Here is a 27470-nt window from a genome sequence, read left to right as displayed (position 1 = left end):
TCAACAAGTCAAATTGTTGTTCCTGAGAACTAAACGTAACAAGAGGGTTAATTCAGGACTGTTGTTCTTGCAACTTGTCCCAGTAGCGGAAATCAATGGGAAGGCTTCACAAAAAAAATAAAAATAAATATATAGTGATGGCTCAGGTGGCTGACAAGTAAGCACAGTGATAGCTAAAAGCACATTAGCACCCAGAGAGATAGAGTGGAAAAAAAGAGACCCATAACTATGTTGCGCAAGTAAAAGCCTGCGACGTGAACTTAAAGGACAACCGACACCTCTGGACAAGTTGCGTCCATAATTTGTAAAATCACTTCAAATGACTTCTACTGAGCACATTTTACAAAGATTCTACGGCATATAGCAATATTTTACGTTTTAAGTTTCGCGCTGAATATTCATGAAGTCTTGTTTTCGAGTTGATGACGATCCCCTAAGTGACGTCACGGAGGGACCGCCCCTGACCGAGAAAGCGACACACAATGAATTTTGGGTACCTTTTTTCATCTGAAAACACCGTTTTGATCGCGAAATTAGAAGGAAAGCTACATAAAAAAATGCGATGGTGAATCAATTGCGGTGATGCGCATAAAGAAGGCATAAGTTCACACAAATTCACAGCGGATAAATCAGCCCATGTCCAACTGAGCTTGTGCATTTGTGCTGGGCGCTAAATTGGAGTCCAGAAGGCTCGAATTGATACGGAAGGACTTCTTTAAATCGATTGCAAACATTTATGCGTTCCTCTTCAGAACAATTTGAATCATATTCATAACCGGATGAGTAACAAGAAAGCATCTTCTCAGAATCTGAACTCTCTGAAGCCATTATTTTGATTCTGGAGCAAGGCAGTTTGTGGAGGAGTATCCTGGTGTGACGTCATGAACAAGGGGGTGGGATTTTCTGAATCTCCCCAGTTCCGAGCTCATTTTCTGGCAGTTTTTGGACACTTTCAGTCATTTTTATTGGTGTTTTGCATTTGACTGAAAAGTATCAGCCTCTGTGTTTTGGGTATTTTAGATGCTATAAAACGTTTTTCTGATGTCAGAAAAATGGTGTCGGTTGTCCTTTGAAATCAATAAAAACAATGACATCCTTCCACCGATCTTATCCTCAACATTCCAAAATTTTGTAAAGCAATTCTCCGGAAAGGGTCCATCACATTGCTTCACTAAACATTGAGACGTCAGTCCGGTGGGAGAATCAAAAACAAGGCAGTGCAAAACTTACTAGCGCATGAATTATGTGTCATCTCTGCATCCACTGGCATCTAAATTGCCCATAAAAGCGTCCTTTCTTGTTGGTCATTCTACTTATTCTGAATCTGCTGCTTGTCGTTTATGTATTTTTTTTTTCATAAATATGTTATATTTTCTGGCTTTTTCTTTTTAATGATCTCTATTTTCTTACTTTACAAAACGAGACAGAATGGAGGACAGCTGACAATAAATAGAACTCTTTTTGTTTTTGTGTTTGTTTGTTTGTTTTTCTTTTTATGTTATTATTCTCGCCATCCGGAGTTATTTGTCGTAAACAAACGGGCCCCTTTCGTTGGTGTTTCATTTTATTTTTCTTCTTCTTTTTCTTGCGGGTCCATCCCCGCCTCCTCTCTTCCTTCATTGGAGCAGCGCCCGGATCTGTTTGGAGGTGCTGTCGTCGTTTAAATGTCGTGTCGTATACCTGAGGAGCACACAGACATGATTGTCAGAATGCAGCCAGTCAGGAATGACACATAAGACAAATACGTAGCGTCTCATTCATCACATTTTGCATGACGGTATTATTATTATTATTATTATTTTTATTATTATTATTATTATTATTTTTATTATTTTGGTTCAGCAGTATTTGGATAATTTGCAGTACAATTAACAGAATGATGAACTCATTAACTGCCAGACAATGTGCAAAAATGTGTCCACTCCAGTGCCAGGGTTTTTGTCGTTTTTCACTCAAATTGCGGGACCCACAGAATATTGAGTTTTCGACCTACATAAACAGTCAATGCAGTGTAAAAAACCTTAGACTCTCTTCTTTTAATCCGTAAAAAAAAAAGTTAATTCCTAAATTATGTTGGTCTGGAGTTATATGGGCTTGAAATGGGGGTAGCTGTCCAAAATAAGATACACTAAATACATAAAGTATATTGATTTATGTAGCGCTTTAACAACAGCTGAAGCTGTAACAAAGCGCTAACATGGTCAAAGGGTAAATGCTCCCCCCTCATAGAAGGGAAAAAAATTGCCAGAGGTCTGACCAGTGCTTTATCGGCACCCCCACAAGAAAAAAAAAACAAAACCCGAACACATTCGGAAATGGCGCTCCACGTCACACTTATCATTTCCGACTAAATTCGGGAAATGCAGCGAATGAGTTAAGGATCATGTTCTAATCAGAGTTATATTTTATAGAAAACCATCACAATCTGACATGGACAGATGGATGGACGGACACACACCTCAGTGCGTTGAGAAGTCCCTCCACGCTGTTGGACGGTTGCTCTTTAAGGACCTTGATGCAGCCCTTCATCTGCGCGGGAGCAAAGACAACACGGGCGCTTACAAAAAGGTCAGCAATAATTCTTTTCTGTACCGCCTCGTTGCCAGTGGCGGTCCAAACAATGACACAGCAAAATAATCCAGCCTGCCAGCGTTTTGAAAAGCAGTCAAGGAGGGAAAAATGGTTTAAATTGTTTTTTCCCGGGGGAATAAATAACCCGCTGACTCCTTATTGCGGCGTATAAGTTGAATATAATAATTATATTCTGCATCCCTGCCAATCATTTTTGCTGATTCTAAGAGTGTGACAAACAACGAAAATTTTGAATTGAGTTTTTTTGTGGTTAACTCACTTACTGCCAGACAATGTACAAAAATGTGTCCACTCCAGTGCCAGGGTTTTTGTCATTTTCACTCAAATTCCAGGATGCACTGAACATTCAGTTTTAAGACTACACAAACATTCAATGCAGCATTAGAAACTTTAGACTCTCTTATTTGATCCGTAAAAGTTAATTGAGTTAATTCCGAAATTATATGGATCTGGAGTTATATGAGCTTGAAATGGGGGCAGATGTATTAAACACAATGCAATACATATTGATTTATATCACGCTTTAACAGCTGAAGCTGTAACAAAGCGCTAACATGGACGAAACGGAAATGCTGTCCCCTTGTGGAAGGGAAAAAAAACATTGCCAGAAGTCTGACAAGCAGGACCCATTGAATATTGACTAGAAAGACTACATAAACTTTCAACGCAACGTAAAAAAATTTTAGACTCTCTTCTTTCATCAGAAAAAAAAAGTTAAGTCCTAAGTTATATGGGTCTGGAGTTATCTGAGCATGAAATTGGGGCAGCTTTACAAAATACAATCTAGTTGGTTGTAGAGTTATCTGCATTGAAAAGTGGGGGGCGGCTGTACACAAGGCAAATGCTGCCCCCTCGTGGAAGGAAAAAAAAAACACTGCCAGATGTCTGACCAGCGCTTTATCGGCACCCCCCGCAAGAAAACCCAAAACCCAAACAAATTCGGGAATAGCGCTCCACGTCATATTTTCAATTCCCGAATAAATTCAGGAGTGGCAGTGAATGAGTTTTAAAAAATTACGTTTTAGGAACCTATGTCGTCTTTATTTGCTCTTATTATACCAAAAGCACTGATTGATCACCATCTCTGGGCCCAAGGAACAAATTGTATCATAATATCAGCAACCGCGTAAGCAATTTGATAATGTTGTCTTCAGCAAAACACTACCCACGTCAATTTTAGAGGTCTTGGCAAACGCCCCGACGGGGTGGACGTGGTCGTAGAGGATGATGACGCCCACCATCACCCTCATGCAGAACAACATGGTGTCCGTGTTGGTGAACCGGCAGCGGTACTCCCTGAAAGACACACACCGCCATTTCTGTAGTTGACTTGTTGTACGAGTATAAAGACCTCAAATTACATCAAAAACCGTAAGTGCACAAATATAAACTACTCACGGGGTTTCAAGCATGACACGGCACACACAGGCCATGGTGCTCAGGCAGTCTGTGGTGTCCTCAATGGGCAAGGTTTTATTCTGAAGGACGACAAGTTGAACATTAAAACCAGGGTTTTTGTCATTGTCACTCGAATTTGAATGTTGCTGTGCCGATGGCCATTTTGTGTTTGGGAGTCTTTTACTGAGCAAGTTGCTTGTTCTGTAGCCACAAAGGGACATAAGTCTTCTTGTGCTGGTCCCAAGGCCGGATAAATACAGAGAGTTGTGTCAGGAAGGGCACCCGACGTAAAAGCTCCGCCAAAAGAAACATGCGAATCAAACCCCTAAAGATTGAGGACATTGATTTGCTGCGGCAACCCCTTCAAGGGAAAAGCTGAAAGACTCGAATTCCAGGACCCACAGGATATTGAGTTGTAGGACTACATAAACATTCAATGCAGCGTAAAAAAACCTTAGACTATCTTCTTTCATTTAAAAGTTAATTCCTAAGTTATATGGATCTGGAGTTATATGAGCTTGAAATGAGGGCGGGTGAGCAAAATACAATAATAATAATCATAATAGTAATAATAATACATTTCATTTCTCAGCACCTTTCAAAACTCTTAAGGACACTTTACAGTCACGGGATTTTTTTGTGCGGGTGAGCAGCGGCAGCCATTCGCGCCAGCGTTCACTCTACCCGGAAGTAACACAGCAGCAAAGTTATGCCAGGAAGAGGAAAGGTAAGAAAGGAAATTAAAAAAACTAAATAAATGCGCCTTATACACCGGTAAATACGGTACTAATTTACTCATTCACTGCATCGCAAAGCTTCCTGAACATTGAAGCTAAGGAATGTTACACAAAACCTGCGTGACAAAAGTGCTGAGGTTGAATAAACACAGTAGAACTTGTTTAACTCTTTCACTGCCGGACAATGTGGAAAATGTGTCCACTCCAGTGCCTGGGTTTTTGTCATTGTCACTTGAATTCCAGGACCCACAGAATATTGAATTTTAGGACTGCATAAACATTCAATAGAGCGTGAGAAACCTTAGACTCTCTTCTTCCATCAGAAAAAGAGTTAATTACTAAATGATATGGGTCTGGAGTTATACAAGCTTGAAATTGGGGCAGCTGTCCAAAAAACAATGCAACACATACATATGTTTATACAGTGATACCTTGGCTTACGAACTGAATTGGTTCCCAGACAGAGTGTGTAGGGCGAAAAGCGTGTATCCCCAAAATTAATGTCCCAAAGGAAACCATTAAAATGAGAATAATGCGTTCCCAGGTCCCCATAAGATATTATTTAAAGTCGTTTTATTTACCTTTGTGATGGTCGTTAATGGCTTGATGGAATGGAGTGGCCGGTTTCCTCAGCATTAAACACTTGATGAGGAACGTAACCTTCTTTCACCATCTTGAGGAACGATCCCTTGTAGGTGCTTTCTCTGTGATAATTTTATCTAGTTCCTCATCAATTGTGTTCTGTTTAGCTGGGTTGATAGCTTCTTGCATCAAGTGTACAGATGGCTTGTGCGGGTTGTTTATGGAGCCTGATTGATGGGATATTTTAACCTTGCAGTCTACACTCTGCATTTGAACTAACAAAGCTGAAACTTTCACTGTCATCTGCCTGTCTCTTGTGAGAAGAACGGGCTCGTTCGCGAACGACACATCACTCATTGAGAATCAGAATCAGAATCAGAATCATCTTTATTGCCAAGTATGTAGAACACACAAGCAGCTCTGTGTACGAAAAAAGTTCATATGCCAAGGTAAAGTTCGTATGCAAAAGTAAAATTTTAATAAATGTAACGTTCGTAAACCGAAAAGTTCGTAAGCCAAGGGGATCGTAAACCGAGGTATCACTGTCCAACGCTTTAACAACAGCTGAAGCTGGAACAAAGCGCTAACATGGGAAAAAAGGGGAAATGCTGCCCCTTGTGGAAAAGATAAACATTGCCACCATATTTTTCTCGTTTGTTTTGATGAAAAAAAAACTAGTTTGCTACCTCTGAGACAAACTTGGTGGTGGCATTGCTCAAGGTCTTCAACATGGGCGTGGCCTCGGCGTAGAACAGCGACATCCGGTTCGCCATCTCGTTGTTCACCTCGTTTTCCGCTTCCAACTGACGCATAGTTTTACATTCAATTTGTTGTCAAATGTTCCACTAATTTACATTTTCTGAAAAAAAAATATTCTACAGAATATACGAGGAATTAAAACAAATTATGAAATGTATTAATTCCGATATAGTCATCACATATTTAGCTAAATAAAATAAATCCTACTGAATTTCAAATCCAAAATGAGTAGTATAATTATTAACAACAACCGATCTACCCAAAGAAAAAAAAAAAAAACAATCACGAATATAGTTTACATAATTCTATAATTGAAAATAGCAGCCCCTTACCTGCTGATTGTTAAGCCGGTTCCTACTAATGGTCCTCCTGTAGTAGCTGAAGTCATTCTGAATGGCTGGATTGGTCATCTACACACAAACAACAAAAAGATCATTTCAGGTTTATTTTTATAGTACATAGTTTCTCCGTAGTTTTCAGTTGTTTTTAGAATTATGCGACTCAGTATATATTGTGTTTAGTGTAAGGGGAAAAAAAGTATATATTTCTCACCTTGAGCTCATCAAAGCTGAGCGTAAAATGGAGAATCTCCGCAAACTGCTTAGCCAGGGCCTGTTCTCTTTCCAGGTGCTGCATGGGAGCGTAAGGCGGGCTCGTCAGCGCCTCCAGCAGGCTGCGCAGGGCATTTTCTAAACGCAAACCAACTGAGTTTTAGAAATTGAACTGTAAAGACATGAATCTTCCTCGTTTTCTGATGAAAGAAGAGAGTGTGAGGTTTCTTAGGCTGCATTGAAAGTTTACGCCGTCCTAAAACTCAATACTGTAATGTGAGGGTCCTGGAATTTGAACGACAATGACAAAAACCTTGGTACTGCAGTGGACACATTTTTGCACGTCTGACAATGAATGAGTTAAAGGACAAGTTGTGTCCATAATTTGTAAAATCACTTCAAATTACTTCAAATTACTTCTACTGAGCATATTTGACAAAGATTCCACCGCATATAGCTATATTTTACGTTTTAAGACTCGCACTGAATATTCAGAAAGTCTTGTTTTTGAGTTGGTGACGATTACTGACATCACGTCACGGAGGGAACACCCCTGACCGAAAAAGCAACACAATGCATTTTGCGGTACTTTGTTTGGTCTGAAAATTTCATGTTGATCCGTGTTGATGGCGAAATTAGAAGGAAAACACATAAATAACGCGATGGTGAATCGCTGTGTGTTGCACCAAGACTACTATTTGATACTAGTTGACACAAATTCCCAGCAGACAAATAAGCCCATTTCCAACTGAGCTTGGGTGCCATCTTCTGCCTGTTCTGGTTGCTACACATCAGTCCTGAAGCCTCAAAAGGACCCGGAAAGACTTCTTTAATCGATTGCAAACATTTATGCTTTCCTCTTCAGAACTATTTGAATCATATTCATAACTGGATGAGTAAGAAGAAAGTATCTTCTTCGAATCTGAAGCCATTGTTTTGATTCTCCAGAAATGCAAGACGTCTTGGCGTGACGTCACGAACAAGGGGGCGGGACCTCTGAAAATGAAACTTTCTCAGATAATTTTGAAGTAGTTTTGGGAGACTATGTCATTTTATTGGTGTTTTTCATTTGACTAAAAATATCAGTCCAATATCAATATTCCAAAAAATACCCAATATCAATATATCAATATTGGGCATTTTAAATGCTATACAACGTCTTTCTGGTGTTTAGTTAGGAAAACAAAAAAATGGGGTTGGTTGTCCTTTAAGGGACAAGCTCTGTATTTTATTTGGATAAACTGGTACCAATTGTCGAGTTATTTGGGAAGCTTTCTAGTTGCAAGGATGGAGCTAACTTACATATGTGAAGCTTTGAGTTTGAGGTGGACTTCATTTTCCGTTCTAAACTAAATTATTTGAGTATTGGTTATCACGTCCCTGGAGTACAACACCGTTTGACCTCTGTAACGCTCTTCATGTCTCAAGGGTCCTGAGATTCGAACTATTTGGTTCAAACAGAGTGAGAGAAATCGTCACAGGGTCCCATCTCGCCATTAAAAATGTATAGGGGGCCCTCTATAAATACAAAGTCAAGTGTTTCATCTAAAAGGGCCTTCGCTCTTCCGCCCTTCTTCCTCCTCACCATCCATAATTGCTGAGGGCAAAATAACAGATTGGGAAAGAGTCATGTTTACTCTGGCTTCTCATAGACGGTCGAAGATCCTTCATGGAAAAGCGAGAGCTAATCAGGGTGGTCGGAAGGGAGGTACGTAGGTTGCCGACTAGCTAGCTAGATAGTCGTAGCTTTCTAGCAAGATGATAGATGGATAAAAGGAATTGCAGATGGAAACATTAGCACTGATACATTAGTGTGTAGGTTGCCGATGAGCAAGCTAGAGAGTCGTAGCTTACTAGCAAGATGATAGATGGGTAAAAAGAATTGCGGATGGAAACATTAGCGCTGATACGTTAATATGTAGGTTGCCGACTAGCTAGCTTGACAGTCGTAGCTTACTAGCAGGATGATAGATGGATACAAAGAATTGCGGATGGAAACATTAGTGCTAATACATTAGTATGTAGGTTGCCGACTAGCTAGCTAGACAGTCGTAGCTTACTAGCAAAATGATAGATGGATAAAAGTAATTGTGGATGGAAACATTACCGCTGATAGATTCGTATGTAGGTTGCCAACTAGCTAGCTAGACAGTGGTAGCTTACTAGTAACATGCTAGATGGATAAAAAGAATTGTGGATGGAAACATTAGCGCTGATACATTAATATGTAGGTTGCTGACTAGCGAGCTAGGCAGGCGTAGTTTACTAGCAAGATGATAGATGGATAAAAAGAATTGCAGATGGAACCATGAGCGCTGATACGTTAGTATGTAGGTTACCGATTAGCTAGACAGTCGTAGCTTACTAGCATGATGATCGATGGATAAAAAGAATTGCGGATGGAAAAATTAGGCTGATACATTAGTATGTAGCTTGCCGACTAGCTAGCTAGACACTGGTAGCTTATTAGCAAGATGATAGATGGATAAAAAGAATTGCGGATGGAAACATTAGCGCTGATACATTAGTATGTAGGTTACCGACAAGTTAGCTAGACAGTTGTAGCTTACTAGCAAGATGATAGATTGATAAAAAGAATTGTGGAGGGAAACATTAGCGCTGATACATTAACATGAATAATTGGTGAGGCTTTGGGCCATGTGGAGGGAACACAATGTTCAGCGTAGGGAGTGCAGAGGAGGCAGCTGGGTAGGCTCACTTCATCCGTCTGCTCCCTCACGGTTACTGTAGCAACAACCGCTGAGAGTGAGTGAGTAGATGGTGAGTAAGTGGTATATACAGTAGCTAGTAAGGTACTTTGGTTATGTGCGCGTGGGTGTTTTCTTTGATTCGGCTAACGAGCCAGCATGGCGAGTGCGTGTAACCACGCCACGTACACCTGTGTCTGTGTCAGAGATGTTCGATCGGACACTGTGAACGAAGGCTCGGACCCAGAAAGATTGTCTTTACTGCCGGCAGGAGACGTAGCCATTCATGACAGACGCCTGCATTCTGCAGCCCTCTGCCAAGCTATTTATTGAGAGTATATGCACATTTAAGTGATACATTAGTAAAACATAGTTTTCTTGATTTGAATACCACGCCCCTGGACGTTCTAAGCGCGAACAGCTATAAGCAATAAAGCATTGTCTCTTCCATGAACTGATACATTAGTAACCTGGCTAATGAGCTCTTCCTGTGAAGGAGTTTCAAGTCGTAAATTGCTTCGGTGATAAAGGAGTTTCCCAAGTCCTAAATTCTGTCCAAAGCCAGATCTCCTAGATGAAGATGACAGTTTAACTTGCTGTGTCTGTTGACCTCAGATTGACCCCAGGTAGTCAGTGCTTCAATTGTGTATTCGAGTCACACATGTTGACTAAGCATATAACAGCATGAAACTTTTAAATATGATAACTTCTTATTCTGTCTAATCTCTATCAGTCTGAGAACAAATATTCTCTCCGCTCACCCAAGCGCAGTGAGAACTCGTAGAAGCGCTTCAGCTTGGCGACCAAAGGACACACTGCATTCCAGGCCTTCTCCTGCAAAGCCAGGTCACCTGGGTTCTGGATGGCCTACGGGTTGATGATGTTAGTCACGTGTTCTACCCTATGAATTACCGCACCCGTGGAACATTGCAACCGACACTTACTTCTCGTATCTCCTGCCCGGCGCCGTTATAGGACTGCAGCTCAGCCAGGATCCCGTGGGCCTCCTCCAGGACGGCGCTGACCTGGTTCCACACGGCCGTTTCGGCCTCGGTGGGCTGAGCATCTGAGACGAGATAAGGGAAGGGATGGAAAGAGGACGGGGTAGAAGTGAACGCGTGAAGTAAGGAACGTGAAGAAATAAGAGGGTCTGGGTGTTGTTAGAAATAAGATTAGTATTGCCCCCTAAAGATAGAGATAAAACCCTTATTTGTCATGGTGTCGTACACATTCACTATGTCGAGACAAAGTAGAGTATCGCCATAAGTCGTCCATTACTCATCCAGATATTATGCTTAGTCACTCTTAAAAAGGCTTATTGTACTTCCTGTGGGTGACTAAAATAGGAAGTGAAAGTCCATTCTGAATTAACTCATTCACTGGCAGACGATGTGCAAAAAATGTCAACTCCAGTGCCAGGGTTTTTGTCATTGTCACTCAAATTGCTTGACCCACAGAATATAGAGTTTTAGGACTACATAAACATTCAATGCAGCATAAGAAACCTTAGACTCTCTTCTTTCATCAGAAAATAGATAGAAAGCGAGTTAGCTAGCTAATAGATAGCTAATAGATAACCACCCAGCTAGATTGCCAATCGATAGCCAACTAGATAGCTAGCCAGCCAGATAGTTAACAGATAGTAAACAGATAGCGAGCTAGAAAGCAAGCCTGCTAGATAGCCACGTAGATAGCCAGCCAGCTAGCTAGCTAACAAATAGTCAATAGATAACCAGCCAGCTAGATTACCAATAGATAAACTGCCGCGCGTGGCTGCCGCTGCTCACCCACGGAAAAACCTATCCTGTGACTGTAAAGTGACCTTGAGAGTTTTGAAAGGCGCTTAGAAAGGAAATGGATTATTATTATTATTATTATTAAAAGGCGTTAATTCCTAAATTGTATGGGTCTTGAGTTATCTGAGCTTGAAATGAATGTGGATGTACCAAATACAAGACCTATTGATTTATATAGCGCTTTAACAACAGCTGTAGCTGTAACAGAGCGCGAACATTGTAACAGAGCGCGCCCCCTTGTGGAAGAGAAAAATATTGCCAGAGGTCTGACCAGCGCCTTATCGTCAAGAAAAACAAAAACCCAAACAAATTTGTGAATGGTGGTCCATGTCACGCTTTTCAATTCCCAAATTTATTGGCAGCGAATGAGTTCATATTTATTTTCTAGATTTTATGCACACAAAAAAAAAAATAGGTGACACTAACTATAACCTAAGATTCCCATCCCGCTCCTCTCAGTTTTCGTGAATGGGAAGATTTCACGTGAGCAACATTCAAGCTGTTCCTTCTTGAGCTCTGTTCCCATCTTGGTCCCATGTGGTTTTTGCCACGTGCCAGTGATGTTTGTTGGGGGAGAGTAAACATTTGTGGGACACGCACATAACCTCCCGAGTCATCCCGCTGTTTGTTTTGTTTTTGGTTTTTTTTGCGCTTTCCTTCCGCTATCTATGTTGCATTTGACTCAGGTAGACACCTTGAGGCCTTCACTCCTCCACTCCCCTTGAGGAATCCCAATATTTGCTTATATACAGAACGCTGCTGCTATATTATTTCTGACTCACTCGCTTGATGCTGATTTTTAGTACCTAGCCTGCGTTTGATAGTCACATAGATCCAGGGAGACCGAAATAGCCACAGAACGGCAAAGATGCGGATGTCCTTGGATAGGATAGATATTTTGTTTAAAATCTAAATAAATAAATACATAAATAAATTAATTCAAAACAATAAAAACATTAAAAACAATAAACTAAAAAATAAAAAAATTGGGAAAAAAATATAATAAATATAATATAAAATATAAAATATAAAATGAACTTTAAAATTCTTCTTTATACATTTAAAGCTATCCATAAAGTTGTCCCCCAAACCTATCTGACCTTCTTCAAATTTCTCTTCCCCCTCGTTCCCTCAGATCCTCTTCCTCCCTCCACCTCTGTGTGCCCGTCTCAGCACGATGGGGTACAGAGCTTTCAGCTGCTCTGCCCCCAAACTCTTGAACTCACTTCCTCCCAACATTCGTAACATCGATTCTCTTCCCACCTTCAAATCCCATCTCAAAACCCACCTATTTAAAATTGCATTTTCTGTGTAGCTCTTTCTCTTGTTTCTATTTCTAATTGTATTGTATTTATTCTATTGTATTCATGATTGTATTTTATTTATTATAGTACCTATGCTTGTCTGTGACTGTAAAGTGTCCTTGAGAGCTTTGAAAGGCGCTTAAAATGAAATGTATTATTATTATTATTATTATTATTATTATTATTATTATTATTATTATTATTATTATTATTATTATTATTATTAAGTTTAAAAAAAGCAGATTGTGAGAACATTAGAAACACTGTGAAAGAGAAATGGGGGAAAAAGGAAGGACAAGAGGTGGTTTCATTTGGCAAAATCGTTCTTTTTTTCCGGCATCCCGCTCATACACATCAATTAACACAGATGCACAAATGACACACGGACGGGGAGATGGGGGTGGGGGGAGGCTGTCGGATGCCGAGAGACTTTTTTTAAAGCCATCGCCATCCCGGAGCAAGACAAATCCACGCAGGACTGGCATTCGCTACTTTTGTCAAACCTCATTGTATATATTGAGAACAGTTAAAATAGGACATAAATAATGAGAGCTTTGCAAATGCCAATCCCGGGTGGAAAAGACAATGAGAGGCTTGAACTCAGAGTAGGTCAGCTCTTTCGGGGGTGCATGAGGGGGTGTAAATAAAAAGGCGACATATTAAAAAGCAATCCAAATTAAAAAAATAAAAATAAACATAAGAAGCGGATGGTCTCACGTTCAAAGTCAAGGAAAACTATTGGGCCATGCTCAAGTTCGGCGCAAGCCAGCACTTTCAGGAGGTTTCCCATGAGCCCCCTGGAACAGAAAGAGGGGGAGACATCTGTGGGTGATGAGGGGGGGGACGGGTGTCGGCTTGGTGTACGTGCTGGTTCCGCTTGCGTGTGTGTTTGTGTCTTACGTGTAGGTGGGCGTGTTTTCCTATACAGGTAAAACTCAGAAAATTAGAATATGGTAAGAAAGTTCATTCATTGAAGTCATTCAACTTCAAAGGTGTAATGAATTCATTATTTAGACTCAGAACATGCATTGCAAGATATTTCCAGCTTTTATTTGTAAGAATTTTGATTTTTGGGGCTTATGAAAGATTATGTAAACCTCAAATTTATAATCTCCAAAAAATAGAATATCACATGAACGTCTTTAGAGGCTCTCAGTCAGACAGGAGTGGTCCATCGATGAAAAGGTTTCTTCAGCCATCATCTGTACTTCTTTGACGGTGTCGGACATTTTGCTCCTCATCCGAAAAGTTTCGTCAGCGAACTAAAGATGTGCTGGGTAAATCTAGCCCTATATCTATATCCCTAATGGACAGAGTTGGCTGTGCCACACCTACTTTTTGGAGACACCGATTTTGACGTTTTCATAAACTGTTGGCCATAATAATCCAAATTCTAACTCATAAAAGCTTGAAATATCTTGCGATGCATTTTCTGAGTCTAAATAATATACAGACACTTCCCAACTAACGAACATTCAATTTACGAACAATGATACATACAATCATTTTTGTAGTAACATATGTACTATTCTCTCCATTTGTACATGTACCGATTGTTATAGAGCATATATTTTATGAAATGTTTATTTTTCATTAAAAACCAATACAGGTTACTTATACAAAGCTCAAATATACTTATATACTGTAAATCTAACATACTTATATAAACCTTAAACATACATTCCATACAAAATATAGCACTGAAGCAACATACGAACACATTCACCTTACGAACGGACCATTCGGAACGTATCTTGTTTGTAAGTTGGGGAGCGTCTGTATTTATGTCACCTTTTAAGTTGAATTACTTCAATGACTGAACTTTTTCACAATACTCTTCATTTTCTGAGTTTTACCTGTATGTGTGTGTATGTGTCGGAGCGGGATGAGTGAGCTGTTGGGATGGCATGGTGGGCGCATGGCAACGTGGACACAGAACTTCTTTCGTCCCATTCAGGAAAAGAAACCATTTTAATTTGTGCCGTAATGGAGCGCATTAGGAATATAAATATTTTTTTTTAAGATTTGAAAAAAATATTTGGTTGATTTGAAAACTTTATTAACATTTTCTGACATTTTTCCTTGAACAAGGTCTCATCAGACCACATGGCTGTTCCTGCTATTCCAGAAGTGGGACTACAGAAGCTCTCAAAACAACGAACAACACCCATGACGACACGCCATTACACAATCGGCAAACCGGTAAAGTGCCTCCACTCTGCCGCCTCCCACAGTGCACCTTTGCTCCACACAAACACACACACATAGACCCACACGGACTCATCAATAACACACACCCACGCGCACTCACATCCCAAGCACGTTCCACCTCTTACTTACTTTCAAAGTCCAGGAAAAAATGAGGACAGTTTTCTAAATCCTTGCCAAGGACCTTAATGAGGTTCCCCATGGCTGGCAACCTGGACGGGAGGAAACAGCAAACAAACAAAAAAATGCACACAATGCGCAAATACCCGCTAAAAATGACAAAACTCACATCACTACCCACCCCTAACCGCCTCCTTCTGTCTTTATAAGGGCCGTAAATGACGCTGAGTTTGTGCCTTCATTGTCCTATTCGATTAGTCGGCGGGCGTCTGAATCCAGCAGTGAATCATTTAGCTCGCTCACTGGGAGCACTCCAGTAGCTTTTAATCCGTTTACACGGCTATAGTAACCTAATAACAGGCTGCTTTGCACACTCTTGTCTCCCCCTCTAATGTCCCTCACTGTACATCGGTCTATAGATATTTCCCAACAAGCGCTGCGCACTTACTAGCATTCGGCCACGTGCTAATCCTTTGTAGCCAGCCAATGCGATGAAAGCCCGGTTTTGCCGTTATGGACCTTATAGGACAACCGACACCATATTTTTGTTTCCTAACTGACATCAGAAAAACGTTTTATAGCATCTAAAATACCCAAAACACGCAGGCTGATATTTTTAGTCAAATGCAAAACACCAATAAGAATGACTTAAAGTGTCCCAAAACTACCACAAAATGAGCTTTAAAACTGGGCAGATTCAGAAAGTCCCGCCCTCTTGTTTGTGACGTCACTATTGGTTACACACTGCCTTGCTCCAGAATCAAAACAATCAGAGAGTTCAGATTCGGAGAAGATGCTTTCTTGTTACTCATCCAGTTATGAATATGATTCAAATAGTTCTGAAGAGGAAAGCATAAATGTTTGCAATCAATTAAAGAAGTCCTCCCGTATCAATTTGAGCCGTCAGGACTCCAATGTAGCGTCCCAGAAAATGCACAAGATGGCGCCCAAGCTCCGTTGGAAATGGGCTGATTTGTCCGCTGGAAATTTGTATAAAAATACACCTTCTTTATGCGTGTTACCGCAATTGGCTGCAACACACGATTCACCATCGCGTTCTAATTTCGAGATCTACACGGTGCTTTTAGATGAAAAAAAGTACCCAAAATGCATTGTGTGTCACTTTCTCGGTCAGGGGTGTTCCCTCCGTGACGTCACTTAGGGCATCGTCATCAACTCGAAATCAAGACTTCCTGAATATTCAGCGCGAGTCTTAAAACGTAAAATATAGCCATATGCGGTGGAATCTTTGAAAATATGCTCAGTAGAAGTCATTTGAAGTCATTTTACAAATTATGGACGCAACTTGTGTCGGTTGTCCTTTCAGACTTGGCCATAACATGAGTTATTGTCGAAGCGGCACGGTGGCTAACTAGTTAGCATGTCTGCATCCCATTGTAAAGTGGTTCTTTTGCGGATTCAGCCTTTCCGTGTAGACTTTGCATGGTCTCCATTTCTCAGAAATGTTCTCAGTTTCTCAGTTTTCCGGTGTATAAGGTGCACCAGGGTATTAGATGCACCACCAATTATCATAACGGAGCATTCGAGAGTTACATTTGTGCAAGTGTACCTAATGGTGTGTCCAACTAACGTACACGCACAGAGTAGCGACATGCAGTCCAGGCTGAGAGCAGAGCTCGGCTTATGGTTGCCAGGTAACTGTTGGCCTGGTGATATGGTCCATTCGCCTCACAGCTAAGGATGCTGGAGAAGGTCGGGGGGGGGGGGGGGGCTCTCCACCACGCACACCACACACTTACTCATCTGATAACAGCCATCTTTAATATTCTTAGTCGAAACACCGCTGCGAATGGACAAAAGCTGCTTATGGTACTCTTTTTTTCGTACCTATTAACTCATTCACTGCCATTCCCAAATTTATTCGGTAATTGAAAATATGACGTAGAGCGCCATTCCCGAATTTGTTGGGTTTTTTTTTTTCTTGGTAGAGGTGCCGATAAAGTGCTGGTCAGACCTCTGGCAATGTTTGTTAACCTTCCGGTAGGTTGTAGCATTTCCTTTTATTCCATGTTACCACTTTGTTCCAGCTTCAGCTGTTGCTAAAGCGCTTAGATAGCTAATAGCTAGTGAATAGATAGCTAATAGCTAGGTAATAGCTAGCGAATTGATAGCGAGTAGCTAGGCAATACCTCGTGAATAGATAGCCAATAGCTAGCTATTGGCTAACGAAAAGATAGCTAATAGCTAGCAAATTCCTATCAAATGGATAGCTAATTGCTATCCATTTGCCATCTATTAGCTGTTTGGCTATCTAGCTAGCTATGTGGCTGGCTTTTTTATTAGCTATATTTCTGTCTCGCTAGTTATCTGGCTGTCTAGCTGGTTATCTATTAGCTGTCTGTTAGATGGCTCGCTAGCTTTCTATCTATTTGAGTTACTTCCTGGTTGAGTGAACGCTGGCGCATGAGGCTGCTGCTGCTCACGCACAGAAAAAACTTATTCTGTGACTGTAAAGTGACCTTGAGAGTTTTGAAAGGCGCTTAGAAATGAACTAGATTATTTTTATGTAAATCAATATGTATTGTATTTTGTACAGCCGCCCCACTTTCAAGCGCATTTAACTCCAGACCCATATAATTTACGAATGAACTCTTTTTTTCTGAAACAGGAGAGTCGAAGATTTCTTACGCTGGATTGAATGTTTATGTAGTCCTAAAATGTAATATTCTGTGGGTCCTGCAATTTGAGGGAAAATGACAAAAACCCTGGCACTAGACAATAATCATAATACATTTCATTTATAGGCGCCTTTCAAAACTCTCAAGGACACTTCACAGTCACAGGATATTTTTTCTGTGGGAGAGCAGCGGGAGCCACACGTGCCAGCGATCACTCAACCCAGTAGTAACATAAAGTAAAAATAAATAGCCAATAATATGAAGGGTTTTGCTGTTTTACAAAAACCCTGATTATGTTCTAGGATTGGCTCTGATTGCCCCATTCGCTCTGGTATTACCTCATTAGCATGACCAAGCCTATGTGGTAACGACCTATGAGGTCTGTTGTAAGCACAGTCTAAATGAAACCCTGAACCATCATGACGATTCCGTGAAGGGTTTTGCTGTTCTACAAAAACCCTGATTATGTTCTAGGAAAGGCTCTGATTACCCCCATTCACTCTGGTATCACCTCATTAGCATGTGGTATCGGCACGTTTTCCTGACAATTCGTTTTGAGAGTTTTAGAGTGGACACATTTTTTGCACGTCTGGCAGTGAACGAGTTAAAATGTGTCCGCAACTTCCCACTCTCACCACATTTTGCTTTGCGTCTCGGCGCATCTCTTTCCACTTCGCACTTCTCTTTTGCAAATTGTCATTTAGAGCCGCGGCTTTTCCCCGATGGCCCAAGTTTGCTTGTGAAAGCAGAAGCTCTTGGGATACAAAGATCACTAATGCAGTGAACCCCCTTGATGATTTTGCACCCTCCATCAAATAGAAAAGCAGAAAAGAACTTTTCTTTCACCACTCCCACACATTTTCAACGTGTGAATTGCCCTTTTGGACAGATTTCCCTGCGCAAAAGAAAATGTGGTAGTTTCATAGTATGTTGTTATGTTTTCTTTTGGGTTTTACTGTTCACCCAGTATTCAAGAAATGGCTTAAAATTAATTTCCTAAATCCAAAGGCATTATTGTCAGCAAACAACATTATCTATTTTTCTTAAACTCCCATCACCCCCACCCAAAAAAAATATATATATATAGCTTTTAGCTAGCCTTCTCTATAACTAGCCTTTCTATGGCTAGCCTTCTCTCTATAGCTAGCATTCTCTATAGCCTTCTCTATAGCCTTTAGCTAGCCTTGTCTATAGCTAGCCTTCTTTCGAAAGCTGGCCTTCTCTCTATAGCTAGCCTTCTCTCTATAGCTAACCTTCTATATAGCCTTCTCTCTAGCCTATAGCTAGCCTTCTCTATATCCTTCTCTATAGCATTCTCTATAGCCTTTAGCTGGCCTTGTCTATAGCTATCCTTGTCTATAGCTATCCTTGTCTATAGCTAGCCTTCTCTCTATAGCTTGCCTTCCCTTTACAGCTAGCCTTCTCTCTATAGCTAGCCTTCTCTATAGCCTTTAGCTAGCCTTGTCTATAGCTTGCCTTCTCTACATAGCTAGCCTTTTATATAGCCTTCTCTCTAGCCTATAGCTAGTCTTCACTATAACCTTCTCTTTAGCTTATGACTAACCTTCTCTATATCCTTCTCTATAGCCTATAGCTAGCCTTCCCTATAGCATTATCTGTAGCCTTTAGCTAGCCTTGTCTATAGCTAGCCTTGTCTATAGTTATCCTTGTCTATAGCTAACCTTCTCTCTATAGGTTGCCTTCCCTTTACAGCTAGCCTTCTCTCTATAGCTTGCCTTCTCTCTATAGCTAGCCTTCTCTCTATAGCTAGCCTTCTCTACAGTCTTATCTATAGCCTATAGCTAGCCTTCTCTATAGCCTTTAGCTAGCCTTCTCTATAGCCTTTAGCTAGCCTTGTCTATAGCTTGCCTTCTCTACATAGCTAGCCTTTTATATAGCCTTCTCTCTAGCCTATAGCTAGTCTTCACTATAACCTTCTCTATAGCTTATGACTAGCCTTCTCTATAGCCTTCTCTCTAGACTTTAGCTAGCCTTGTCTATAGCTAGACTTCTCTCTATAGCTAGTCTTCTCTCTATAGCTAGCCTTCTCGATAGCCTTTAGCTAGCCTTGTCTAGCCATCAAATTGCTTTTTACTCTCACTGTTGGCCCCACAGGTATCAAAACAATCCAAGCGTCAGAACGGAAATCACTTCTCGTACATAAAGGTCATCAGACATGCAACGCCTAAATGTGTTTATGGGTCGCCTTGGCTTCTACGCCGACCCTCATCTGCATTCCGCTGAGAGAAGGCACTCCTTCCGACGCCAAATGGTTTCCCACACGCCGTCTGAAAAGCAAAAAAAAAAAAAAAAAGCTGCCGCCCAGACGGGATGCCAAGCGGCAACAGCCACGCTCCCGGCCTGCTTTCAGCCCTCCATGAAAGATCCCTCCTGTCACCGCCTTGGGGGGGCTTGCATTACTAAGTAAGCTCCGCTCCACAACATGGCCGCTGAGTCAAACCTTCCAATCTCCATCTGCGTCACCTTCAAAGGGACTGACACAGATCTGCATATGCAATTTCCTCCCTCCATGTCCTCAACCTTGCCTAAATTGTCCCTTCCGTTGCCTCCAATTGCCCCCGCCATATGTCCCACGTCTTTATTTCGCGACTTCGCTACCCTTGTGCTTGCCTTATTACCTTATATTTGCGTCGTCTCCCGCAGAAATACTTCACTGCATCAACCAGGGCTTGTCCACTCCACGCGACGGTCCGAGCATCAGCAGCCGGCACCTGACGACAACCACGCACATAAGCGCAGGGTAAGCTAAGCTAGGCTACGTAATTGAAATATGACGTGTAACATGATGGAAGATGAATACAGAATGATGTATGATGAAAAGAGATCAGTAGCATGTCAAATTTGATGGATGGTTTATAAAGAACGACGGGTGGCGTGTAAAGAGTGAAGCACGATGGGTAAAATGTGATTAGTAGAATAGCGAAAGGATGATGGATGATTAGCGACGGGTTCATTAAGTCATTCGCTCCTATACACGTATTTATTCGGGAATTGAAAATATGACTTAGAGCACCATTCCCGAATTTTTTCAGGTTTTGTTTTTTTCATGCTTGGGTGCCGATAAAGCACTGGCCATTGCCTCTGGCATTGTTTTTTCCCTTCCACAAGGGGGCAGCATTTCTCTTTTTTCCATGTTAGCGCTTTGTACCAGCTTCAGCTGTTGTTAAAGCGCTGTACAAACCAATATGTATTGTATTTTGTACATCTGGACCCCTTTTCAAGCTCATATAACTCCAGACCCATATCATTTAGGAATTTGCTCTTTTTTCTGATGAAAGAAGAAAGTCTAACGTTTTTTACACTGCAGTGCATGTTTATGTAGTCCTAAAACTCATTAATCTGTAGGTCCTGGATTTCCAGTCCAGACAATGACAAAAACCCATTTTTGCACGTCTGGCACTGAATGAGTTAACGAAAATTGGATGAATTTTGACAACTTAAATAATCAATTATGAAAGATAAAAAAATGATGAATGATCACAATTCTCACTGTATTAGATCTTGAACAACGAACCCATTGTGGATCATCCAGATCCCCTGCTGATTTGTTTTGGCTGTCTCCTTGAGTAAACTCCTAATGCAAATTGATCTGTCCCATCAGCTGAAGGCTAAAAAGCCCAAAGGTCAAGTATTGCACAGTAGGCAGCGGAGGTGATCTGAGAGAAGCGTGTTTTGGGATGTAGGAGTGGGGTGGGGGGGGTCATCAACAGTGTAATGGCCACACCAACTGAGCCCTAAATGGAGCTAATGAAATGTAAGGAAGGGGAACCAGTTGTCGCGAATATTAATGGTCTTGTGTCAAGTCAAATTAAAAGCAGATGTCTAATCTAATTGGACTGCGACCGCTTCGAGGATCCGACGCCACGTTTTGATGGATGACTATTTTCAATGGTGCTCATTAATGAGAGTTTAGGTCTCATCGGTTTGCAACTGAGGACAATGAAGTGAGAGAAAACACAGCGAGGAGGTCTGAGCAGTGGTGGGCCGTGGATTTCATCGCTAGACCATCAGTGGTGCTGCATCTGAATCAATCCAGACTGACAAAAGTGAGAAGTAAAGTGAGAATCATAATAATAATAATAATAATAATAATAATAATAATAGTAAATTTTATTTGCAAGTGCCTTTCAAAACACTCAAGGTCACTTTACAGTCACTGGATCAGTTTTTCTGTGGGTGAGCAGCGGCAGCCACACGCGTCAGCGTTCACTCAACCCAGAATAAATCAAATAAATAAATAATAATCTAGCTCGCTAATAGATAGCTAACAGATAGCTAGCTAGACCTTCACTCAACCCGGAAGTAACTCAGATAGAAAGCTAGTTAGCTAATAGACAGCTAATAGATAGCTAAGTAACTCGGATGGAAAGCTAGCTAGCTAATAGATAGCTAACAGATAGCTAGCTAGGCCTTCACTCAACCCGGAAGTCACTCAGATAGAAAGCTAGTTAGCTAATAGACAGCTAATAGATAGCTAAGTAACTCGGATGGAAAGCTAGCTAGCTAATAGATAGCTAGCTAGGCCTTCACTCAACCCGGAAGTAACTCAGATAGAAAGCAAGCTAGCTAATAGACAGCTAATAGATAGCTAAGTAACTCGGATAGAAAGCTAGCTAGCTAATAGATAGCTAACAGATAGCTAGCGCTAGCTAGGCCTTCACTCAACCGGGAAGTAACTCAAATAGAAAGCTAGCTAGCTAATAGACAGCTAATAGATATCTGAATAACTTGGATAGAAAGCTAGCTAGCTAATAGGTTTGGAACAGATAGCTAACTAGGCCTTCACTCAACCCTGAAGTAACTCAGATAGAAAGCTAGCTAGCTAATAGACAGCTAATAGATAGCTCAGTAACTCGGATAGAAAGCTAGCTAGCTAATAGATAGGTAACAGAGAGCGAGCTAGGCCTTCACTCAACCGGGAAGTAACTCAGATAGAAAGCTAGCTAGCTAATAGACAGCTAATAGATAGCTCAGTAACTCGGATAGAAAGCTAGCTAGCTAATAGATAGGTAACAGAGAGCGAGCTAGGCCTTCACTCAACCAGGAAGTAACTCAGATAGAAAGCTAGCTAGCTAATAGACAGCTAATAGATAGCTAAGTTAATGTCCGTTTTTTTTCTTGAAAATCTTGAAAATGGGCTTAACAGTGAATCTCCAACCAAATCCATTTAATCTCCTCCTTCAGCCATTTTGGGTTGACAAAACCGCTATTAAATTAACACAACTACATATTTGCTGAAGCAGCTCATTACCGATGAAGTGTGCTACAGATTAAGTGTGCTAGCTCTGGCCAGTATGCTCTTGTCACTAGTGGCTTGTGATCAGAGCAGTTTTCGCAAACTATTATTGGCTAGCGACTAGCCAATCATAGTTTTCACAAACTTTGACGTTGACCAGCGCCTTGAAGAAGGCTTTGGTACCCTTTTTTGGGTTGCCTACTCAAAATCTCATTGGTTAGAGCAACAGTTTGATCGACACATTTTCTGACAGTGAAGTAGTATCGTTGTAATTTAAGGGTGAGTACTTCCATCTCTGCTGGATGATGCATGCAAACCCCCTCCCCCGCCCCCCACCATTGGACTGCATCTTCACCGTGGCTCAGTGTGTCGGAGCGTGGCTGATGTACTGATTTGGACGCCTCTAGCCATATATAGATACTAGGTCAGGCGCGGGTCAGAGGTCCGCCCATTTCGTCATTCTCTGTGGGGCGACTTTCACGCTACATTTGTCATTCTTGATGGTCCTTAGGTATTCCATTTAAGAGTATAAAGAAGGTCTCCAACTATGCAGCAGCCCCATAACCATTCATCACATCCATTTTTATACAATACAATACAATACATATTCATTTATATCGCGCATTAACAAAAGGTGAGGCTGTAACAAAGCACTTAACATGGACAAGTTTTCTTTATACATGTGCAAAACAATTACAATTTTTTTTTTACATTGAGACAAACAAATGTTTCCAATTCCACGGATTCAAAATGGATTTTTATTTTGTTTTGTTTCGCGTTCTTTGCACTGTATTTCGATCATTGTCTGGAAATAAAATGTGTAGCTCATTGTCAGCGAATTAAGCCTACAATAATCTCTTATCAATTGTGAGCCACGACATAAAAATACAGCATTGACAGGAATGTATACAAACCTTATTAAGAGAGCACATTCTTTACATGCAAAAGAAGCCTGCTAAAGCCTCAGTTAACCCCCCCCCCCCCCGTCTTTTTGTGTCTGCGTGAAAAATGACGTCTCAATGAAGCACAATGGTGGGGAAAAATATCCATCCTGGCATCTTTACTTTAGCGAACACTCACTAACTACACGGGCTAGCTTTTTGGTTGACTCAGATCCAGTGGCGGACTGTCAAGGCCTGCAAAGCCTTCTCCGCTGGTCTAAAAAATATCTGAATCACGGATCGGATTCAGAAGTAGCACTACTGAAGGCCTAGCGATGAAATCTAAGGGCTGCCATTGCAACGACGGAAACAAAAAAAAAATGCTCTTAAGATAAGGAGAAGTATTGACAAATCTTGGCATGTTAATATTTTCTCTATTTATATCATTTTTTCGGCCTTCAACTTCCTCATTGTCCGATGCCAAATGGCTTCACTAAGTCAAACCTCTCGCTCACACTGAGCTAATTAGTCCGATTTGTATGTGGAGAACGTTGAATGGGATAAAACAGCGAACGCCAGCCGGCACGGCGACGGCAGACAGCCATCACTTGAAGGAATGGAGCAGATGGTGGGTGGGGGGGGGACCAAAAAACGAAAAAAAAAAAAAAAAAAACTCAACTGTTGAAGTCTAAATATGTTTGAAAGTGTGATTCCTTGCCGAGTGGAATGCCTTTACCTTGAACTTGGGCAACTAGACACCTGATTCGGTTCTATTATAAGACCTGGACCCCATTGCAGAGTTGCTAATTGTAGCATTCTGGCTTCCTGCTTTTATTAGCTAAGCTTCCCAAAAAGCTTCACCTTGCTTCTAAATTGGTGTTATTGATCTCGCCTAGTAGCAGCGGCGGGTGTGAATTCGGCCCATCTGTTGAAAATGGATCCGATGGACAAATGAACTTGAGTGTGGTGTTATTGGACGTCCTTCTGAAGCAAGTGCTGAGGACATCGGAAATCACTTCGGATGGTACAATTGCATATTTTTAAATGGCAGATGAAATAACAACTTTTTGACTAGTGTGGTGTGGAATAATTCTCCAATATGGAATGCCGAAATAAAGTAAAAGGAAACTCTCGATGAGAAGGTTTCTTCAGCCGTCATCTATACTTCTTTGAGGGTGTCGGAGGTTTCGCTTCTTATCCAAGAGGCTTCGTCAGCTAACTAAAATTTGCTGGTAGTTTTGGCCCTATATATAACAAGCGAAATGTCCGACACCTACAAAGAAGTACAGATGACGGCTGAAGAAACCTTCTCATCGATGGACCACTCCTGTACGACTGAGAGCCTACACAGATGTATAAGTAGACTGTTACCATGTTAGCTTCATGCACCAACTCCCATGTTGGATGTTTGTAACTACCAGATTTTGCTAATTATTGTATTTTTGATTCCTCTTAATTCCACGGGACAGACGGCGTCGGTCGCGACCATCTTTTCAAGCGCAAAAAGGCGTAAAATGTTTTTTTGCAAAGCCTGTATGTTAGCTTGTAGAATAAGTGACAACCAGCTGCTGGCTCGTTAGCTTTTTGGCATCGTCGTTTTTGATTGGCCGTTTTATATATACAGTAAAGTCTCGTTATATCGATATTCTCGGGAGTCTGAAAAAATATCGATATAACCGGACTATCGATATATCCGATCCTGCGGCATGTAAATTTTCTCCTTGCGTTCATAGAAATAATATCGTAATAAGCAGTACTATCGATATAACCGATATCGATATAACGAGACTTTACTGTATATATTTAACTCATTCACTGCCATTCCCAAATTTATTCGGAAAATGACATGGCGCGCCATTCCCGAATGGGTCCTGCAATTTGAGTGACAATAACAAAAACCTGGCACTGGAATGGACACATTTCTGCATATCATCTAGCAGTGAATGAGTTAATCAAAAGGATCATTGAGGACAGGGTGTACTTGTTTTGAGGCCTTAAGATGGAGAGCAAAGATATCCAATAAATGTTCAAATCGATTTTTTGGGATTGTTTATTTATTGAGCATCTATTCCAGATCCTTATGACCCATCTTCAGGTCATACGAGTTGGCAAAAAATGGTACTTATTGTGGGGAAAGAACGTACTAAATTGTGCTATTGGTGGGGGGGGGGGGGGGACATGGATTGTATACGAGAGAGAGAGAGAGAGAGAGAGAGAGAGAGAGAGAGAGAGAGAGAGAGAGAGAGAGAGAGAGAGAGAGAGAGAGAGAGAGAGAGAGAGAGAGAGAGAGAGAGAGAGAGAGAGAAGAGGCGCCATGATGTTTCTATGGCCGCTCGGAAAAGATTCGAAAGGGTGAGGGAATCTTGCATCACCGCCGCCAGCCAACCAATTGGACGGCTCGATTCTAATGTTCAAAGGGAGTGTCCTAGCAACAGCGGAATAAATACTGTACCTTTAAAAAAAAAAAAAATGCGCACATTGATATCTTTTTAGACGGAGGTAACTTCTTATCAAAGGGATATGTAACACGTACAAGGGTGATGGAATGCTTGCTCGTTTGGAAGCCAATTCCTCACCGTTCCCCATTGGATGGGTTGTCATGGTAACCATAGTAACAGGAACTGATCATGAATTTGGTCACACGGATGGATCGGAAACATTTTCATATGTTAATGTTAGAGCGACATATATGCTTTTTATTTATTTATTTATGATTTTTTTTTTTTTATTAATTTTTTTGCATAACCAATCCAGTCCAGCAGCACATCTCGCACAATGAGTCGTTAACATTTTTTTGGGGGGACCTCATTCATCCCTCCATTTGCTCCATTCACATCTTACCCCCTCCCTCCTTCCCTCCTTTCTTCCCGCCTTGTTTTCCATTGCACCGTTGCTCATTAGCCATGCTTTTGTTTTTAAGCCCGTGTGCATGTGGGGGGGGGGGGGGTATCTCAGACCCACAGGAAACCAATTTCTTATTTCTTATTTGTTTTTTGTTTGCATCGTGTCTCATCGAATACAGTCAGTCAATGTGATATAGGACGCACGTGATGATTCTAGGTCGCGTATGTACCGTTGAGTGCGCTGATTCATCCATCATTGAAATGAAACATCCCATTAATGCACGTTAGCATGCGCCGCTCATGTCAGTTCCAGCAAAAAAATGCCAATCCTCTGGCTACTTTTTTTTTTTTTGTAGGGGGGACAAGGACAAGCCTTACCGGGCCAGATTCTTTTTGACACCCCCCCCCCCCCCCCCACACACACACACACACACCCTAAATTGCTCAGTTGACGCTAACCTACATCCTCATCACATCACGGGAGAAATACTCTGGCTGGCTTACCGGCTGTGCAGGACGGATGCGCTTTTTGTTTTTCCTTCCCCTCGAGGTGACACCGAGATACGGATGCAAGGGAACAAAAGAGGAGGAGGAACAAAAGGGCACATTAAAAGAACCAAAAAAAAAAGCGTTGTGAGGATAAAGTCGCAGGAGGAGGAGAGGATAAGAGGAGAGGGTTAGGGGGGGAAAAAAGTCCTTTCGGGCTCGCTGAGAGGAAGACTCTTTCTCCTTGCGTATCCGCTGTGGGGGCTGTAGATTGAACGCGGAGGAGCACGCACTGCCTCACGCCACTCGGCCCTCCCCTCCTCTGCCTTTCTGCACTAAAGACAGCAGCTGTTGGGCTATGAGAAATAGAATGCCATGCCCCCCATCACCCCGCCCGCTCCCCTTCTCCTCCCACCTCACAAAAGACCCTCACCAAACACACATGTCCTCACAACACCCGCCCTTCCCCGTTTTGTTTTTTTGACCCGCTTGCTGGCAAACCTGGTGTGGCGATGGCTTAAAAAAACCTTCCTTATAATAGTGGTAATCAAACTGGGCACCATGTACCACCTTAACTCATTCACTGGAACCCTTCACACCCTGCCCACC

The 27470-nt window shown here is 41.5% G+C and overlaps 1 protein-coding gene across 5 annotated transcripts; it reads right to left on the bottom strand.

Annotated features, from left to right (window-relative positions):
- Nucleotides 1-2: 2 nt before the first annotated feature.
- Nucleotides 3-27203, bottom strand: fam49al (family with sequence similarity 49 member A, like). Of its 5 annotated transcripts, XM_089023554.1 has the most exons (13): nucleotides 26880-27203; nucleotides 20034-20126; nucleotides 14768-14847; nucleotides 13145-13224; nucleotides 10272-10393; nucleotides 10089-10194; nucleotides 6621-6757; nucleotides 6401-6478; nucleotides 5996-6112; nucleotides 3991-4070; nucleotides 3762-3888; nucleotides 2459-2529; nucleotides 3-1680 (listed from the first exon to the last, which is right to left on the bottom strand). In XM_089023554.1, the coding sequence occupies exons 4-13, from the start codon at nucleotides 13215-13217 to the stop codon at nucleotides 1617-1619; spliced, it is 975 nt and encodes a 324-aa protein (XP_088879680.1). In that variant the 5' UTR covers nucleotides 13218-13224; nucleotides 14768-14847; nucleotides 20034-20126; nucleotides 26880-27203; the 3' UTR covers nucleotides 3-1616. The 5 variants fall into 5 exon arrangements, with proteins under 5 accessions (XP_088879680.1, XP_088879681.1, XP_088879683.1 ...); XM_089023555.1 differs by lacking the exon at nucleotides 14768-14847; XM_089023557.1 differs by lacking the exon at nucleotides 13145-13224 and having other exon boundaries at nucleotides 26880-27202.
- Between the last annotated feature and the right edge of the window lie 267 nt (nucleotides 27204-27470).

This window comes from Hippocampus bargibanti, linkage group LG20 (genome assembly GCF_051943395.1).
Source record: "Hippocampus bargibanti isolate YZ-2025 linkage group LG20, ASM5194339v1, whole genome shotgun sequence".
Classification (NCBI taxonomy): Eukaryota; Metazoa; Chordata; class Actinopteri; order Syngnathiformes; family Syngnathidae; genus Hippocampus; species Hippocampus bargibanti.
This window is presented reverse-complemented; position numbering and strand designations above follow the sequence as displayed.